An 18,812-nucleotide genomic window follows, 5' to 3' on the forward strand; every position below is an offset into this window, starting at 1 on the left:
TGAAAGCAAAAATTAGACATATGAAAATCAAACACACCATCTATTAGAGCAAAAAATTATCTACCAAATGACATGAAATATTTTGCGAAAGCATTTCATTTATGAATATATTTTTTTAACTTGAAAAAACGCTCACGAATTATTCCTCAACCCAATGTATTCAAACATCTAACGTTCCGACACTCAGTTACACAAACCCTTTCAAACATGTGGTCAGCTTCCGGTCAGTTACCTCTTTCTTTGTGAACCTGACGATGACCGAAGAAGGTCGAAACGTTGTTCGCTCTTCTATGTCAAATATTTTCTCAACCCAAACGAGCCGTTTTTGCATATAAATTTCTTAACAAGTGGGTTTTCTCGACATCACTCACAGACAATTTTTCTTCATTGAAAATTTTAGAGATACGTATGTGTATTTTTCGAATATTATGCATATTCTTATGGGATGGTATCTCTGAGTTCAGTTCAGTGTCCTGCCGCCATAACAAATGAAACAAGCAAAGGAATTGTGTACTGGAATGCAACAGATCACGGGCAGTTAGCTGTCACGAAATGCCCCTACGGTGTATTGCACCCAGAATCAGAAGGGTACGTTCAGAGGTTTTGTCACTTGTTAACCAGCGGCTTAGTCGAATGGGGTCTTACGCAGATTAAGAACTGCAGGGACGAGGTTTGTATATCATATTATTACAGCTGTTTTTAACACCAAGGTTATTAATGGTAATTGTGATTGCTTAGATCAAACTCTAGCAGGTTTGGTTTAATGATATACTTGTATAATTTTAACATTAGAGTTAACTTTATGGTTGATGAGCTGATGTTGTTGAGAACATTTCAGTATAACTAGCTTATACTAGTAATATGGAACTGAATAGTTCTAAACTGATAGTAATACCAAATGGATCACGTTTTGTAATAATATTTAATAGATCATTTGTTAGATAACAAACGAAGATCCAATGAAGAGGCGGCTGGTTAATATAGGAAGTTCAACTGTTGGCAGAAAAAAAAAACAACCACAAAAAGCATCACAATAAACAAAATAACCTTTTACATTTTTACAGACTCAATATTTCGCTATTACAGCTTCATCAGGAGCTACTAACATTCTAAAAGTTTGATAATCCGGTTGAAAATAAATGGAACACTGTTATCAGTTAATCGAACATTAATACACGTTATATATTAAAAATAATACAAAACATTCTTGAATAAATTTTAGTTATCATAAGACATTAGTATTAGGCCTAATACATTTGTAAACATTATATTCTTAAAAGAGTCTCTTAAGGATTAGAAGACTGCATAACAACAGTATTCTAATTACACCATATCTGTCTTATCAACTGCCGACGACGCGTTTCGCGCAATCTATAACTCTTCAAGCTGGCTGGGATACAACAAGCACAAAAGTTGTCAGAACACTATTTATGTAAGCTATTTGAAATAATATTCTAATTCTTAAAAATTCCTAATGGATTAGGTAAAGAATGAAGTGTTTAATAATATAATAGGCTTAATACTAATGTCTTATGACAACTATAAGCATGCTTTGCTAGCGTGTAAAAGGAGTTCCCATCATAACTATTGATGTAGTTACATAAAGTGTATTTTTAAAACTAAAAGCGACATCTATTGGAAAATGTGATCTCATATACTTAGAAACACAAGTATTAAATGTTAGTAGTTCTGAAGTAACAAGTTAGGGTGTACAAATGGAAATAAAAAATTTTTGAATTCTCACATAGCAAGCTACATCTAAACTTTTCGATGTAACTTCTGAAGAAGCCTTAGCTCTCTGGTTTTTCAATTATAAAATATATATAAATATTTAAAAATGAATGATAATGATGATGTATTATATTGCTACAAGTTTTAATTACTGTTTTTTACTGAATCTTGGAAGGTAAATACAATAATTCATCAACTTATCATATATGTTTTTGACAAATAAATGCAACTTATTAATAAGAATTCTTGAAGGTTATTAACCTTTACAACATTTCTCTCTTTTATTAATTCAAAACAGTGATAATCTATCTCGAACTTCTCCAATATTTCAGGGATAAGTTCTGTCTGCCTATTTTTTAAATAATTTTGTCATCAGTTTGCTGTTTTTAAATACAATTTTAACAATTTTAAGGTTTGAACATATATCTACCTATTATTCAGTTTTAAACACGTATCTTGCTTTATTTCTAAGAGATTAAGCACCTTTCTACTTTCTTTTTTTTACAGCTTTAAACACCAATCCACATTTCTTTACAGGGTATTAATCACCTATTTATGTTTCATGCGGTTTCAACGTAGCACTGTCTATTTTTCAGAGTTTTCAGCATGCAGAAAAAATCACAGAGGAATTGATGTCTCTCACAGACGATCCAACTAACATCAGTCCACAGAAGCTTGAAGAAGTAACTACTCAGATGGAGAACATTTTAAACTTTGCTTTAGACGATAAGAACGTATGTTTATGTATAATTAATGTATCAAGTTAATATTCTTCTAGAAACACGATGTATTCCCTTTTAAATTCATTGACAAGCTCAAAATCCCTTAAAACTTGTTCAAGGAACTCGGTGTATCCCTTTTGAAATTCGTTGGAAAATGCAAAAACTACCAAATATTGTACAAATCTCAAAGTATTCCTTTTGAAAATTGCGATCCAGTTTTGAGGCAATATTTTTTTTTTACTTAAGTATAATAAAAGCAGAATGAGAAGTAATAAATCCATAATAACATGTTAACATGGATGTTTGTAACTTGTAAATCATAAATTTACTTTTATGTTTCCATATACATGGTTTTTATTGGGTGTTTTTCTCCTTAAAGTATAAGGAACATAGAAAACATAAATGTGAAAACATGACGTATCAATTACTTACGGGCCTTACTTATGTTAGGCCTGGCATGGCCAAGCGCGTAAGGCGCGCGACTCGTAATCCGAGCGTCGCGGGTTCTCGCCCGCGTCGCGCCAAACATGCTCGCCCTCCCAGCCGTGGGGGCGTTATAATGTGACAGTCAATCCCACTATTCGTTGGTAAAAGATTAGCCCAAGAGTTGGCGGTGGGTGGTGATGACTAGCTGCCTTCCCTCTAGTCTTACACTACTAAATTAGGGACGGCTCGGTGCAGTGGGCTAACAACCTACTCACTTAAATACCTGTTGAAGAATCCGCAAGCGATTGCGGCACTATGTTCCTTGATGGAATCTAATGGTGATAATTAACTTACCTAACTAAAAGTATGTCATGTGAATCGTTAGAAGATAGAAAAGATACCAACCCGTTTGTATGTAGAAAATATGAAGTACTAACTTGTTTGTACGTAAGTTTGCTTCTACCTTTTTAATGTTCTCAGAACATAAAGACTTTTTACGTTACCTTAAAACTGCTTCCTTAGTAGGTAATAAACTTAATATAGTTTAGTTGGAAATAAACGTAGTATACTGTGAATTTGCTTTCGGAAGTCTCTAATTGACGTGACACATTCACAAGTGAAATACATACGCTAAACGACCAAGTTTGAGACGTCTCTAATTTGGACCTACTAACAAGAAAGGAGGACTAGTAAGAACCACTCACTACCTTGATGATTACTTTTAACCAAACAGCATGACTGACTGTCTCTTCTATAAGGTGCAGATTGTGTTCAGCGCCATAGCACGGCTCGAACCTCGAATCTTCTGATGATAACCACGAGATAACGCTTTGCAGTTTATGAGCAGACAACAAACATTAATTATTGTTTTTGTCATTCAAACTGAAAACTCTCATCAGATGAGAAGACAACTTTTTAATTTGAAAATAACTTCTAATATTGAAAAAACCAAAACATATAACTCAGCGTTTTCATGCTCAACAAACTGTGTTGACAAACTCAAGTGTTTTCGGAAAACGGGAGCATGTTTTAACTAATTGTATTACCTGAAGGGAAAAAAAACTTACCAGTTGGTGTCTATATTAAAAAAATATCAAAATCTCACATAAAATATATTTTTATACTAAAAATAAATACAAAGGGTATTATCATTTAACTCACCACTTGTCTCTGAGTTATACCGGTTCTGGGGAGTCAAACCCTCAGCAGTAACTTTGAAAAAACAATATTTACTTTGTTGGTGGAGTGTATATTATATATGTGGTATTTTGGTTGGTCTTTACTTACCACAGTGAACTAATTTATATATATATATACTTGGAAGCACTGGCGTTACTAATTTACTCTAGGCCCCGCATGGCCTAGCGCGTAAGGCGTGCGACTCGTAATCCGAGGGTTCGCGCCCGCGTCGTGCTAAACATGCTCGCCCTCCCAGCCGTGGGGGCGTTATAATGTTACGGTCAATCCCACTATTCGTTGGTAAAAGAGTAGCCCAAGAGTTGGCGGTGGGTGGTGATGACTAGCTGCCTTCCCTCTAGTCTTACACTGCTAAATTAGGGACGGCTAGCACAGATAGCCCTCGAGTAGCTTTGTGCGAAATTCCAAAACAAACAAACAATTTACTCTTAATTATTTAACAAACAAATTATTCAAGATTAAATTAAACATGAAGTTCAATCTATTATTTGATTTAACACCACAGAGATAAGTCGATTAAGGGGAATTCCACACTTCATTATACTTAAATAAGGAGGGAGGGAGAGATTAGGTTCTTCTAGTGTTGGACTGTACATAGAAGAATGAATTAGTAACGTCAATGCTTCCCGTTCTTCACTTATGAATATAGGTTCACTGTGGTGACAACTAAACATTTCGTACGTTTTTCTTTAAAATTCTTTAGACTGTATCAAATTATTTATTCTTATTTCCTTCATAGTGCTGTCAGTAGGGAACAAAATGTTCATTTTTTAAAAATATTAACATAATTAAGAAGTTCCGATTCATTATTTGTTAGGCTAAAACAGAACATCATGATATCGTTTTGTTTTATATTGGTGTATATATTTATTCATTTTTTGTTACCAAGTTGACATGCGTTTGTTGTTTTTCAGATCGCACAGAATATGTTGTCCGTCGTCAGCAACATGTTAGCTTTAAACGAAACCATTCTAACTGAAGCGGACGATAACGGAACCACTTCTAACAGGTTAATTTTTAAAAACATCTTTCTAAAGTTGTTACTTAAAAAAAGGAAATTTTGTCTAAACTATACTTGGTTAACATTACAACTTTATCACGGGCTACCCCAAGATGTGGCTCTGTTAGATAGAAGAGTGGGACATAGGGGATCTTGAGACTTCCTAAGTAATAATCAATGACAGACAACAGAGACACTGGGAATCTCGAGTCTTCCCATATAGATGCTAATGATTGATGAGACGGGCAATGGAAATCTTGAAACTTCTTCAGTAATAATCACTGATAAAAGACCGGGATACTGAAGATCTTGAGACTTCATGAGTAATAGTCGCTGATCGAAGACAGGGAACACGGGGAATCTTGAAAATTGTAGTGCCATATTGGTGACTTTAGAGTTACTTAATCTTTTCTTGTAGTTTCATATTGGTGACTTCAGCATGAACGATCACCTGCGTAACTTAAGCTCGTAAATGTCTTACGTAACTTTTCTCTATAAACTTTCTAGGTTACGTAACATTGTAGACAAATACACGTCTGAGGTGAAGCTTGAGGAAGGAGAAAGTATTTCACTCGAAACAGATAACATTGAGCTGAAGGCCTTATCCTGGGCACCAGGACTCTTCACGAGAAATGTTTTGAAGTTTTCGACAGCACAATCCAATGACTCTAAATCTCAAAATTACTCAGATAAGACCAACTATGAAGAAGACGAGAAACAGGTGAATAATTGTTTCTGTTGTTAAGCATAATGAACTGTTCCATTGTAAGGATCTAACATACAACTGATGTTATAAATCCTTAAGCCTGCCGTTTAAACAGTGGGAGAATGGAGGATAGACGCAGGTAAATAACTGGGGTTAGTAAAATTAAACTAACAAAATATTTAATTCTGAGATAAGTCGTTTGTTTAAGCACTTCTTTTCTTTTTTCAAAACACACATTATAACATCTGGAGTGTGTTTCCACGTGACTCAACTTCAAATTTATATCTGTTGTCCGTAATTGAGGCAGAGTGGCTGTGATTCAGTATTATAGACCTTAGTATCTAAAACTGAGTATCGTTCCACGTGTTTTGATTGCTGTTTGTACTGATACACCTTAGGGTGAGTTTGTAACTCTTCTTGTTTTATATCTATGACGTAACGTTTCCCATGAAATGTGGGTGAAAGTTATAAAGCCCCACCCAGAAAGTATTCTGGAAATTATCTAGAACGTTCTAGAAGCAGTTTGAAAGATTTTTCAAGCCAATGAACAATCTCACTTGCCATTGTTTACTGTTTAATTAAGTACAGATTTTATTCATTGTGATTCAGTTAGGCATCTCGCTCCAAGTCGGGGTTACGAAAATGTTGTGCAAAACCATAATACAAGGATTGGGAGAAGATAAAACAACCGACATGGAAGAAGTTAGGGATCAGAAAGTGAAAATGATGCTGATCAAATTGAAGAATAATCAGGGAAAGAAAGCAAGGCCCCTTTTGAGTCCGAATATAAAGCATCACTACAGAGACACAAGTGAACAGATGGACAAACAACAGCTTTGAGTCTGCAACTCCTGTAATATGGGATATTACAGTTTTGATTCCACAACTTTTGTAACATGGGATGCAACAGTTCTGATTACACAACTTCTTTAATATGGAAAGCTATAGCTTAGATTTTAGAACTTCTGTAACATGGGATATTATAACTTCGATTTCACAACTTCTGTAATAAAGTGTTGTTTTCCAGGTATAAAGTGGTTCTTTGTTATCAGGAATCTAAATATATACAGTACTATTATAGGCTGGAGTACAGCAGGAAGTGTAATAATTAGGGTGAAAACTGACGTGGTATATGGAGGGTTAAAGGACAAATACAGCAACCTCACACTATATTTTAGTCAGATATGAGCTTAACAAATATCAAGTTAAATCGCTAACCAAAAGGCTAATAAAACTCCAGTCACAATAAAGATTACTAAGCATTTATTTAAATATTTATTTTCAAAGTTATGGATTGACGGTAAAAAGTGTGAGAATAATTGGAAGCCAATATAGCATATATAAATACCATTAAAATAAAAATTATTTCTTATTGTACAGTTCATCTGATTTGTGGGAGACGATGGTTAAAATAAGAAATGCTGTTTCTACACATCTATGGTTTGAAGACCGATTTGTTTGATGAGAATCGCACAATACCACTAGAGGGTGATAGACTACAGAAGAAACAGCTGATCAACACCACCTACCACCATCTTTTGAGCTACTGTTTAACAAGGAAAAACGAGACTGATCGTCACATTATAACCCTCAGGAACACCATCACTTAATGTGGTTACCCATTTAGAACTCGCAAGTTTAAAGTGGTGTAACCACCAGGCCATGCCACTCATTGTTAAGTAGAAAATTACAGGGTTAAGAATTTGCGCTGTCGTCACAGGAAGAACCGAACCCCGGCTTCAAGCATTATAAGCTTATATGTGTGGCCCGGCACGACCAGATGGTTAGGGCGCTGAACTGGTAATCTGAGGATCGCGGGTTCGAATCTCCGTCATACCAAACATGGTCGCCCTTTCAGCCGTGGGGGCGTTACAATATGACGGCAATACCACTATTCGTTGGTAAAAAGAGTAGCCCAAGAGATGGCAGTGATGACTAGTTGCCTTCCCTCTAGTCTTATACTGCTAACTTAGAGACGGCTAGCGCAGATAGCCCTCGCGAAGCGTTCCGCGAAATTCAAAAACAAACAAGCCTACAAGTTAGTTATAAAATTGTTCAATATTTCTATACCTGTAGTTTGTATATTGTACTTTCTTCCCATTACCCATTGGAATGTTTTTCTTTGGAGAATCGATATTGTTGTTTATATATGCACTAATCTGAAGACGAAATTATTGGAATTTTTAACAAGTTTTGGGTACATAAAAGCAAACTCTTTATTTTGAAGGAATCATTAATCATCGTTCCTATTGAAGCTGTTAAAACTATTGAAGCGGAAGAAACTGGAGAAGTGAGAATAAAGTTTGTGGCTTACATGAATGATAAGTTATTCCGAAGCAGAAAACCAAAACCTAAACACTCATGTAAGCATCAACTGGTGTGTTTTTATACGTTTTAGTTATAGTTACTAGTTTAATAGTAAAGCGTTAACTGGTATGGATACGTTTTAGTTCTCGTTACTAGTTTAACAGTAAAGCATCAACTGGTGTGCTTTATACATTTTAGTTATTGTTACTAGTTTAACAGTAAAGCATCAACTGGTGTGCTTTATACATTTTAGTTATTGTTACTAGTTTAACAGTAAAGCATCAACTGGTGTACTTTATACGTTTTAGTTCTCGTTACTAGTTTAACAGTAAAGCATCAACTGGTGTGCTTTATACATTTTAGTTCTCGTTACTAGTTTAACAGTAAAGCATCAACTGGTGTGCTTTATACATTTTAGTTATTGTTACTAGTTTAACAGTAAAGCATCAACTGGTGTGCTTTATACATTTTAGTTATTGTTACTAGTTTAACAGTAAAGCATCAACTGGTGTGCTTTATACATTTTAGTTATTGTTACTAGTTTAACAGTAAAGCATCAACTGGTGTGCTTTATACATTTTAGTTATTGTTACTAGTTTAACAGTAAAGCATCAACTGGTGTGCTTTATACATTTTAGTTATTGTTACTAGTTTAACAGTAAAGCATCAACTGGTGTACTTTATACGTTTTAGTTTCTCTTACAGTTTTTTTTTTTATATTAACAACAGTTTGGACATAACAACGTCCAGGACAGTTACTTTAAAAAATTATTAACAGTACAAGGTACAGGATGAGTTGTAGAGAGTTATTTTTATTAACAACAGATTAGATGTCAAAACACTCAGGACAGTGACTTAATAAGAGCTTCAAGTACCGGTTTCAGGATGAGATGTACATAGTTTTTATTCATAACGACTAACAACAACCATCCATGTTACTCTGAACATATAAACACATGGCTGCTTCTATTTGCTCTAGATCAAAAGGTTCTTCAAACAAGTATAAATGATTTGAAGTTGTTTAACTTCACAAACCCGCTCGTGTACGTCATGTCAGCTCCTGAAGAGAGGCGAATTCTTTGTGTGTACTGGAAGGAAGAAGGTAATTATTCAAGTACAGGTGTACATATCGTATTTCATCAAACAGTTTATGGTGTTCTTATCTTAAACCACAGAAGGATATGAAATATTCAAAATTAATATTACTTATGTGGCTATTATAAAAACTTGTTTCTATACAAGATTGCTTGAAGACGAGTCCTTGAATATATGAAAACATTCACTGAGCAAGATCATAGACCATACATGTAGTAGGAACTTTAGAGCAATGCAACTACCACACAACATGTAACAGGAGGTTTGGAACAATACAACTACCACACAACATATAGCAGGAATTTAGAAAATTCCTAACAAAATATCTCGTACATGCAACGGGAACTTTATAACAATATAGGTAATACACGTAACAGGAATTTAAAGGAATAAATATCACACATAGCAGGAATTTTACAACAATACAACTGCTACACTTAGCAGGAAGTTTATAACAATATCATTACCACACATTGCAAGCATAATGACACAACTACCACAAGTAAGAGAAACTTTATAACAACATAACTACCACACATAACAGCAACTTTATAGCAACATAACTACCACACGTAATAGCAACTATATAACAGCACAACCACCAAAAGTAACAGGAACTTTATAACAATACAGCCACTACAAGTAACAAATTAACTTTATAATAACACAACCACCACACGTAACAGGAACGTCATAACAACATAACTACCACAAGTAACAGTAAGTTATAACAACATAACTACCACACGAAGCAGCAACTTTATAACAACATAACTACCAGACGTAACAGCAACCTTATAACAACACAACCACGACACGTAACAGGAACGTTATAACAACATAATTACCACACGTAGCAGCAACTTTATAACAATACAGCCCAGTAATTGGCACTGGATGGTATTGATCTTCCTTCCTGCCTTTCGCTTCCAAATTCATCAAAGAAACCTTTCTCTTCCTTCAACTTCTACAATATAGAAGGAAAACATCTTTAATAAGTAGTGTTAACTGGATTAAGTGACAATAATTTTCATTAATGTTTGCTGTATAAACTATTAATTATAACAGTTACGCTAGGACTGGATCACACACCATCCAAGTACTGAAGCGATATTTTAAATTAATATAAAAAACCTAACTTCATCCCCATTTGTTTATGAATATTATTTGAATTAATATATTCACTAGTAAGCTTGAGATACTATTGTCTCAGATATTACGCATTTTTCCATTATGTTCACGATCCCGAGAAAAATTGTGTCAATCACGTATAAGCCAAATTATTTATATATTCGATATTAAGCAAACAAAAACAAAGTTTTGTACAAGTTGAAGTGTTGTTACCATAAATTGTTTATTTCAAGTTCTCAGTAAACTTATTTTAACTTTGTGAGTGTTTCATCATGTTCGTTTTCTTCTATTTTCTTATTTTTCTCGCTTTTTTTTAATTTCCTGTTTCTAAATGTTAGTATTTTGGTCAGTATGTTTTATCTTAAATAATTTGGTGGATTCCCAAGTTTGTTTTAGATAAGTTGTATTACAAGCAGATGAAAGTGCTTTGTAACTTCGTGTTACCAAAATTTGCTAATTTGGAAAAATAAAAATAAAAATTAACGTGAGACCCAGTACATTTTTTGAATTACCACATTTTATCGAGTTACGTTAGTTTCTGGGCAATTCGCCTTTGATCAATACTGTACACAAAATCAATCCAGGAACTAGACTATAAGAAACGTCATCTTTTTTCAATTTGGTTTGGTTTTATCTAAGATTGTTGATGAGAGGTTAAGTTCCCGTAATCAATCAAAATCAGAGAAATGTAATAAATCGAAGAAAAGGCCAGTTCTCACATTTCACTGAAAAGGCCAGTTCTCACATTTCACTTTCATTTTACTTTTTGCTTAGACTTCAAATATTTCTGCGGTACTTTCAGGGACGAACGATTCCATTTTAAAGCAACAAGATATGTTCACTTGATAATAGGTTCAATAGAATAGTTACTATGAAGTATTTCTATGTTCTTTCACTGCTGAAGGTATGATATATAAAGATTGAACACAAATGTTCGATCACAATAAATTATTTTCATTTAAAAGAAACACAGCTAAAATGTATGCTTAACTGATCATAAATGACAGTTACCTTTACTAGTTTTAGTACTATAGCAGTGACCTCAAGTTTGAAACTGTATATCTCAAGATTATTACAGACTGGATCTCTTAAAATCTTGTAACAAACTGAATAGTTCTCACATAAGGCTTAAACTGATAACTTCAGGCTTACCCATAGCAATCAGCATGACACAATGTGTCTGGTCATTCCCGAATGAAATACAAAATAGGTCGTTACCTCCATAAGTCATATGACCACCCGTAGAAAAGATAAGTAACTTCACATACAATTCGTGACCTTACAACTAGCTTCTCTATAGAAAGACTAAAAGATCAACTCTAGGTGAATGGAACGAAATAAGGAGTGGCTAAAGTGAAAGTAATTTAACAATATTTTTGACCAAACTGGTATGAAAATATCACAAAATAACAAAATTTCTAAAGTTCGATATTAATAATACAGGGAGATAGAAAACACTTAATAAATTTACGTATGACATTTCTCCTGCCTCCTTTACTTCAGATTTGTCCTCAAGCCAACATATTTATATGACAGTAAGAGAAAAAAAACAAAAACTTCAAATAGCATGCTTACTAGACAGTATGGACGATTTGTTAGCAAAAAATATTATAAATTATTTAAATATTAGTTACTTCTGTTGATAGAGAAAAAAAAAGACACCACAAAGATGTTCATTATTTCAATTATAAAATCATTTTTCTTTCTTTCTTTCGAGAACGAATGTGGGCAACAGACGGGTTAGTAACAAATAGAACTGGAAATACAGTTGTCTGTTCTTCCAATCACATGACAGCTTTCTCAATTCTATTGGTAAGAAAACTCTTATCACTTCCATTTATGAACTTATATGCTTTAATTGATTGAGCTTATTAATATTGTGTTTGTGATAATTTCATGCAATGCTACACAAGTACTATCAGCGCATAGCTGTCCTAATTTTGAAATAGAGGTAAGATCAACAGCAACCACTACCAATTCTTGCATTACTTTTGTCTGATCTAAAAGAGAGATTTGAATATCACTCTTTTAGAACGTCTAAGGCCCTAAAGTGTTTGTTTGTTTTTGAATTTCGCGCAAAGTTACACGAGAGCTATCTGCGCTAGCCGTCCCTAATTTTGCAGTGTAAAACTAGAGGGAACGCAGCTAACTATCACCACCAACCGCCAACTCTTGGGCTACTCTTTTTCCAAAGAATAGTGGGATTGACCGTCACATTATAACGCCCCTCCCCGGCTGAAAGGGCTAGCATGTTTGATGTGATGGGGATTCGAACCCGTGACCTTCAGATTACGAGTCGAGTGCCTTAACCCCCTGGCCATGCCAGGTCACTTGATTTTGACCATTCCTCTTATAACGTACATGTGGAAAGCGATAGGATGCGAACCATGGGTTCTTGGGTCCATAGTTTGATACGTCAACTATTAGGCGGTCCCCAAATAATAACCATTTCATTTCGTGGGAAATAACTGTCATCGCATCATTCGATTACGTCAGATACTTGTAGAAATTTTTTGTTTCCCATGTTTTCTCTGGACTCTAATGATTTCATTATTGTCTAGTTGTTATATTTAGTCACTCAGTTTCCAAGATCATTTACTAAATAGTTCATCGATAAAATAATAACGACGATATAGTTTAATTACAATCCAATTGTCGTTTTCTCAGGATCCAACACCAAATAATGAACTTGATTCCGACCACCAGGAGGCGCTGTCAATTATTTCTTATATTGGCTGTGTAGTATCTATTTGTGGCTTGATTATGACTATTCTTACCTATTCACTTTTTCGGTAAGTTATATTTCTTTGTTTTTAAAGTTGTTTCCTATCACGTTCAGCAAATATACCTGCAAGTTTTCCCGTTGTGGCAAATGTTATAATACAGGAAGTGATGTGTAAATGTTTTTCTATAATATTTCTGAATCAATTTGCTGTTAGGTATAATCGTTGTAAGATATACAAAAAGAAAGGAAAAATAATTTTGTTTCTAATTAAGCACAAAGTTACACAATGGGCTCTCGCTGCTCTGGTTGTTACTAATACCGAAACAGTTTCTAGCAATGTAAGTTCGCACGTACTGCTATGTCACTAAAGGACAATGATGTTTCTAAACACTTTGTGTAGTTTTTTTTTTGTTTTTTTTATTGTTTGTTGTGAACTACAAAGCTACCCAAAGAAAAATCTGTTCTATTCTTCCCAACGCAGGTAACTGGAGTATACAGATATGTTATTACTTTACAGAAGATCACCGTACACGACTTAAATTTAATCCATAATATACCTATTACTACACAATACGAGTGTTATAGATAAAAATTACATAAGTATACTGAATAAGAAAAACGTTACTTCGAAATATGACCACAAGATAGCACAGCGAGCCAACTGTGTAGCTTTGGGTTTAATTTCTATCATTGAAATCGCTAAAGCCTTACAAATACATAATTATGTATCTTTAATATTTTCTAATGGTAACTAGAATCATTAAACAGTCTTTTAGTGGATCAAACTTCAATTGTGAACAATTCCACTAACATTATTATTATTATTATTATTATTATACAGTTTACTCATTCCGATCAAAGTAAAACACCGGATTGTTGATGTTACTTGTTACTAAAGTTTGATCCTACGAAAAAACAGCTTATACTGATAAGTTATACTGGATGTTGAAAGAAAAAGTGAAAAATGAACGATATTGCGAGGTTTATAAACCTTTATTAAGTTATTACATGTTTAACGAGAGTAAATATAAAAACCTTAGTTAAAATATACATATGAAAAAATTGCTTGTCACTAGAACACGTAATGTAATTTGTCGTGTGTTAATACTGAATCTGTTTATAGGTGTTTGAACCGTGATCGTTCTGGTAAGATCCTCTTACATCTGTGTGTCTCTATGTTACTGATGAACACCTCCTTCCTAGTTGGATCTCAACAAGGAGCTGGCTTAGCCGGTGTTGACGTCTGTGTTGTTGTGGCTATCTTAATTCATTACTTTTTGTTGACTTCCCTGGCCTGGATGTGCGTGGAAGCGGTCAATATGTACCAAATGCTAATCCAAGTGTTTGCCAGTACGGAAACTCACTTTTTGGCGAAACGTTGTTTTCTAGCTTGGGGTATGTCAATGTACGAATTAAAATCAAGACGTACAATTCTGATTATTGAATCTCGAGAAATTCCCATACGTTGATTTTAGTTTTAATACATTGTTAACAGGACACTGTACAAACGGTGTCAAATTTTGTGGAAGCGCTTAGATTCTATTAGTTAGTAGCCATGACTTGTTAACAATAAATTCGAAAAATAAGACGGACAGAACAATTCACTTGTTTTATAACGAAGTAATAAAAAACAACTAAAAAGCATGTACAAAAAAAAACACTACTGAAAACTCGGCACAACAGCAGTTAGAGTTGTATCTAAAGCTTTAGATATCTTCTTGTTCGCACAGGACAGTTATTTTAGAAAGCACTTGACAATACAAACTAAGTTTATCACAACAGTACCAATGAATATTTTAGTTCACTAGTACCACAGTTGTATCCAGAAATTCAAATAACTTTCCTTTTCAAAGGCTACAACATGTGGGTTTCTATTATTTTTTAATAACTTAACAGGGCAAATTATTTTCATGTTTATTAAGGCCACTTCCAAATATTGCCTGTTATAATTATACCCACCATGCATTCTAATTTCTCTTTAACTCAGTTTTGTGACAACTTTCGTTTATTAGCACAATTATATCCAAGAGCTTTAAATGATTCTTTATTTCGTCCAAAGTCCACAGGTTGGTTGAGTTACTTTAGAACCCAATTGACAATACAAATTACTTTCGCTTTGTCTATTGTTACAATAGAGCTGGGAAACGCATTAGAGAAATCATTCTAGGTACCTTAGTTTTCATTCATTAAGCAATGTTTTTGTTCAGACAACTTACGCTCACATAATTATAACTAAAAACGAAGCCGAAGCAAAACAGTTAGAAAAAACCAAAAACTAATTAAACAGATCCCACGGTTAAGCTATAAGTGTGGGATATAAAATGTACTCTAGGGTTTAAAGGCAACTGCTGAAGTAGGAGTCACACTGCACTTGGGATACACCATCCAGTCTCAACCTCCATTCTCCAGTTTCACAAAAGATATAAAGGAGTAGCAATAGAAATTAGGAGAGCGATACGAGAGTGCTCAAGCCCACATCTATATTACCCTTCACTGCCTGCAAACAGTTATAGGAAGGTGATGCTCTCCAAATTAAAGAAAATAGAAAAACTGCCTATTTTTTCTAGGCAGGGTAAACAAAAAAGTTGTATATTGAAGTTAGCATTCTAGCCCCCATTATGACATGAAAGGCACTAACTGGTAGCGCAGTAAACGAATTATAGTAGCATTAAGAGTCCCATCCAGTTATTTAAATAAATTAGTATAGCTCCAAACCAACACATTTGTTAGGTCCACTGTGACCATCATGCTCCAACCAAGCCTTTATATTCGGCAAGATGTACATCCGCATATATTAGTGCAAAGTTAAGTGACGTTATTCATAACCAAAATAGTCTAGAAAATTTCTTTTTATATTTAATACATTCTTATTTGTTACATAATAGTTTAATTTTATTTTACTTTATTAAGGCCATTAACTACTAATTCTTTTATCAGACTTAAGATTACTGATAAATTTTTAATTTATTACAAATTCTACAATATCTAAATAATTTCGAAGTTATAATATATTTACAACGAAAGGGTATGGTACATTACTATTAGAAGAGGGCAAACCACAAATTGGAAAATTAAAATATTTTCGTTTATCAAAAGTATTTATTGATATTCTTATCAATTAGTTTAATTTCCAGATCTGCATAATGTGTATCCATATTAGATACGGAAGTATTTAAATTTCTAATTCTGCTAAGTAAATAGTGTTAACATTATTTCAGGATTATTTATACTAATTAAATTTATACATCTGCAAGTTAAGGTAGAAATATATATCTGCTAGGCAAGTATTAGTTTGTCCAGAAATAAATGTTTTTGAACTGCAAGTTTGGAAAAGGTATAAATCAGTATTGTAAAACATGATTTAAAGCAAAGTAAGCACCATTTGCTTCAACACTTTTGAAAGCATGTAACGATGCTGTTGATGCCCCTGCTGTAGGAATCAGAGTTTGTATGGTCAATGAACTCTGAAAGCTCCTGTAGCTACCTGGTTTTGAAACAATTTCTTGTTCAAAAAGTTTTAAAAGTGCTCGAAAAAAAAATGAAAATCTGTAGGGGAAAGTCTGGGGGAATAAGGTAGACGAGGCACAATATCGATTCCCAATTCGTTCAGTTTTTTTGGAGTGTCATCCTTGACATGTCTCCTAACGCAGACTTCGTTGATCTTCACTCAGCTCATGCAAAACTTACTTATCCAGGTTTTGTCTTTTCAATCATACATAGGTGGTTGGCAATGCTAGAGTTACTTTGGGCCTAGCTTCTCTGCGAGCTCATATACTGCTGTGCGAGGGTCTGTCTCAACTGCTTCCCTTGATGAGTTTTCATCTAAGGATGGCTTTCTTCTACAACCTCGGTGATCTAGACTTTCATATCTATGTTGAAACTTTTGTAATCAACAAAAAACTCTACGTTTAGTAACACATCCATGGCCGAATGCGTGGTTGATATCCAGTGAAGTTTCGGAAGCTTTATATCCGAGTTTGAAGTCGTAGAGGAAAATCAGACGAGAGTCATTATCCCTGCTGCGTTAGGGGTTACAGAACTTACCAAGTTGAAACAGCAGACAATTAAAAAGACAACGTGTAAACGATAAACGTTGGATTAAACCAACCAACGATAAGTTACTCAATATTCAGCTTCTAAAATGTCATCGTGAGAATTCAGGCATTTATTAGGACAACCTAATGGAATTGTTAGCTCCCATTGGAAATCATTACTTCTGTAAAAAACCCGATTATTGCAAAATATACAATTATTGTCAGTACAGAAACTCAACATTTATTAAAGATGTTTTTGAAGCTAAATTCTTAGAGTCCTATAAAAGAACAACAAAACTGTTCTATTGATAAATTTAAAATAAAGATGACATGTTTAATAGAATTAGAGTTTACTTAATTATCAGTATTACTTTTCTCAGAGACCTCGAACTTATAAAACTATGAGACGCTATGACGTAACAATACTCTCAGCGAAAAACTAGAGACTTCGGGAAAGATGACGTCGACAATACTACAATTACCGTATTTTCCGCCTAATAAGCCGAATTTCTGGCCCTAAATTTTGGACCTGATTTTTGGGGGTCGGCTTATTGGCCGATCACTCCTTTCGGAAATTTCTTCTTCTTAGGAAATGTTTTTCTTTTGAAAATTACCATAGGCGGTAATTTTGTCCCATCAGCAAAGCACGTTAAGACTACAGTGAAACGTTGTTTCTGGAATTTCATTGGTTACCTAATTACAGTGAGTGGAGCCAATAACGAATGACATATTGATTCAATACGACACGTTCTGCTTTACTACAGAACGCCAACGATCACACACAACATGCATGCTGACGCTGAAACGAGACTAAGAAATCATTTTGAAGAAACTTGTCACTTCTTAAAAATGGCTTCGGCTTATTGGGCGGTAATAAGCAAAAACCCTCATTTTCAGAGCTGAAAATTGCCCTCGGCTTATTCGGCGATTCGGCTTATTAACCGGAAAATACGGTAAACTACATACGTAACGTACGACTCGTACAGAGAGTCACGTAACAGAACTAGTTATAACTACCCCTTAAAACAAACAACCTTCAAATGTTAAATAAAAAATTTTAAAACAATTATTATTTTTACACATGTCAAAAGACGACCGTTTCCACACTCAAAATTAAATATTATACAAATAACGTATTGTACAAAGTAAAAAATAATACACACCGGAAAAATAAAAAATTTCGCATACACTACATCACTCACCATAATACAATGCTTCCCCTTCAACAGTGTGATGCTTTACACCATATAACCCTTATTTATACCATTACAAGAGCATCAATTTACATGTTAAAGAATTTCACGCCATCTACTGACAACATTTCCAATAGGTCCATCATCCTTTTTCAATCATTTAAATTTATATTTAAGAGATTCACGTATATTCGTACTAATAAAATTTTCAGCTTATGCTAGAATAACAGTTTTGTTTTTCAATTGAATTCTATGGTTAGTTTCATTAATATTTTCAGCTAAAGGTGAAATAGTAATATTGTTTTTTTCATTTCGCTTGTGTTCAGCCCGGCATGGCGAGGTGGGTTAAGGCGTTCGACTCGTAGTCTGAGGGTCGTGGGTTCAAATCCCCGTCGCACCAAACATGCTCGCCCTTTCAGCCGTCGGGGTGTTATAACGTGTCGGTCAATCCCACTATTCGTTGGTAAAAGAGTAGCCCAAGAGTTGGCGGTGTGTGGTGACGACTAGCTGCCTTCCTTCTAGTTTTACACTGCTGAATTAGGGGC

The 18,812-nt window shown here is 34.3% G+C and overlaps 1 protein-coding gene and 1 long non-coding RNA gene across 7 annotated transcripts in view; one reads left to right on the forward strand and one right to left on the reverse strand.

Moving 5' to 3' along the window:
* Positions 1-18,812, forward strand: part of LOC143239936 (uncharacterized) — a 52,943-nt gene that overhangs the window by 27,052 nt on the left and 7,079 nt on the right. For both annotated transcript variants that reach the window (XM_076481604.1, XM_076481603.1), the window contains 9 exons: positions 465-670; positions 2,328-2,465; positions 4,991-5,085; positions 5,584-5,797; positions 8,010-8,145; positions 9,069-9,191; positions 12,033-12,127; positions 12,983-13,107; positions 14,164-14,435. In XM_076481604.1, the coding sequence (XP_076337719.1) occupies positions 465-670; positions 2,328-2,465; positions 4,991-5,085; positions 5,584-5,797; positions 8,010-8,145; positions 9,069-9,191; positions 12,033-12,127; positions 12,983-13,107; positions 14,164-14,435 (1,404 nt within the window). The remainder of the gene's footprint in view (positions 1-464; positions 671-2,327; positions 2,466-4,990; positions 5,086-5,583; positions 5,798-8,009; positions 8,146-9,068; positions 9,192-12,032; positions 12,128-12,982; positions 13,108-14,163; positions 14,436-18,812) is intronic.
* The window catches only part of LOC143239938 (uncharacterized), a 106,786-nt gene continuing 96,862 nt past the window's right edge, over positions 8,889-18,812 (reverse strand). For 4 of the 5 annotated variants that reach the window (XR_013021445.1, XR_013021444.1, XR_013021447.1 and 1 more), the window contains 2 exons: positions 10,033-10,151; positions 8,889-9,177 (listed from right to left, as the gene is read on the reverse strand). This is a non-coding gene — a long non-coding RNA (uncharacterized LOC143239938). Of the gene's footprint in view, positions 9,178-10,032; positions 10,152-18,276; positions 18,316-18,812 lie in introns of those variants that run through there. The other variant, XR_013021443.1, reaches the window with a different exon arrangement.

This window comes from Tachypleus tridentatus, chromosome 13, assembly GCF_004210375.1.
Source record: "Tachypleus tridentatus isolate NWPU-2018 chromosome 13, ASM421037v1, whole genome shotgun sequence".
Lineage (NCBI taxonomy): Eukaryota > Metazoa > Arthropoda > Merostomata > Xiphosura > Limulidae > Tachypleus > Tachypleus tridentatus.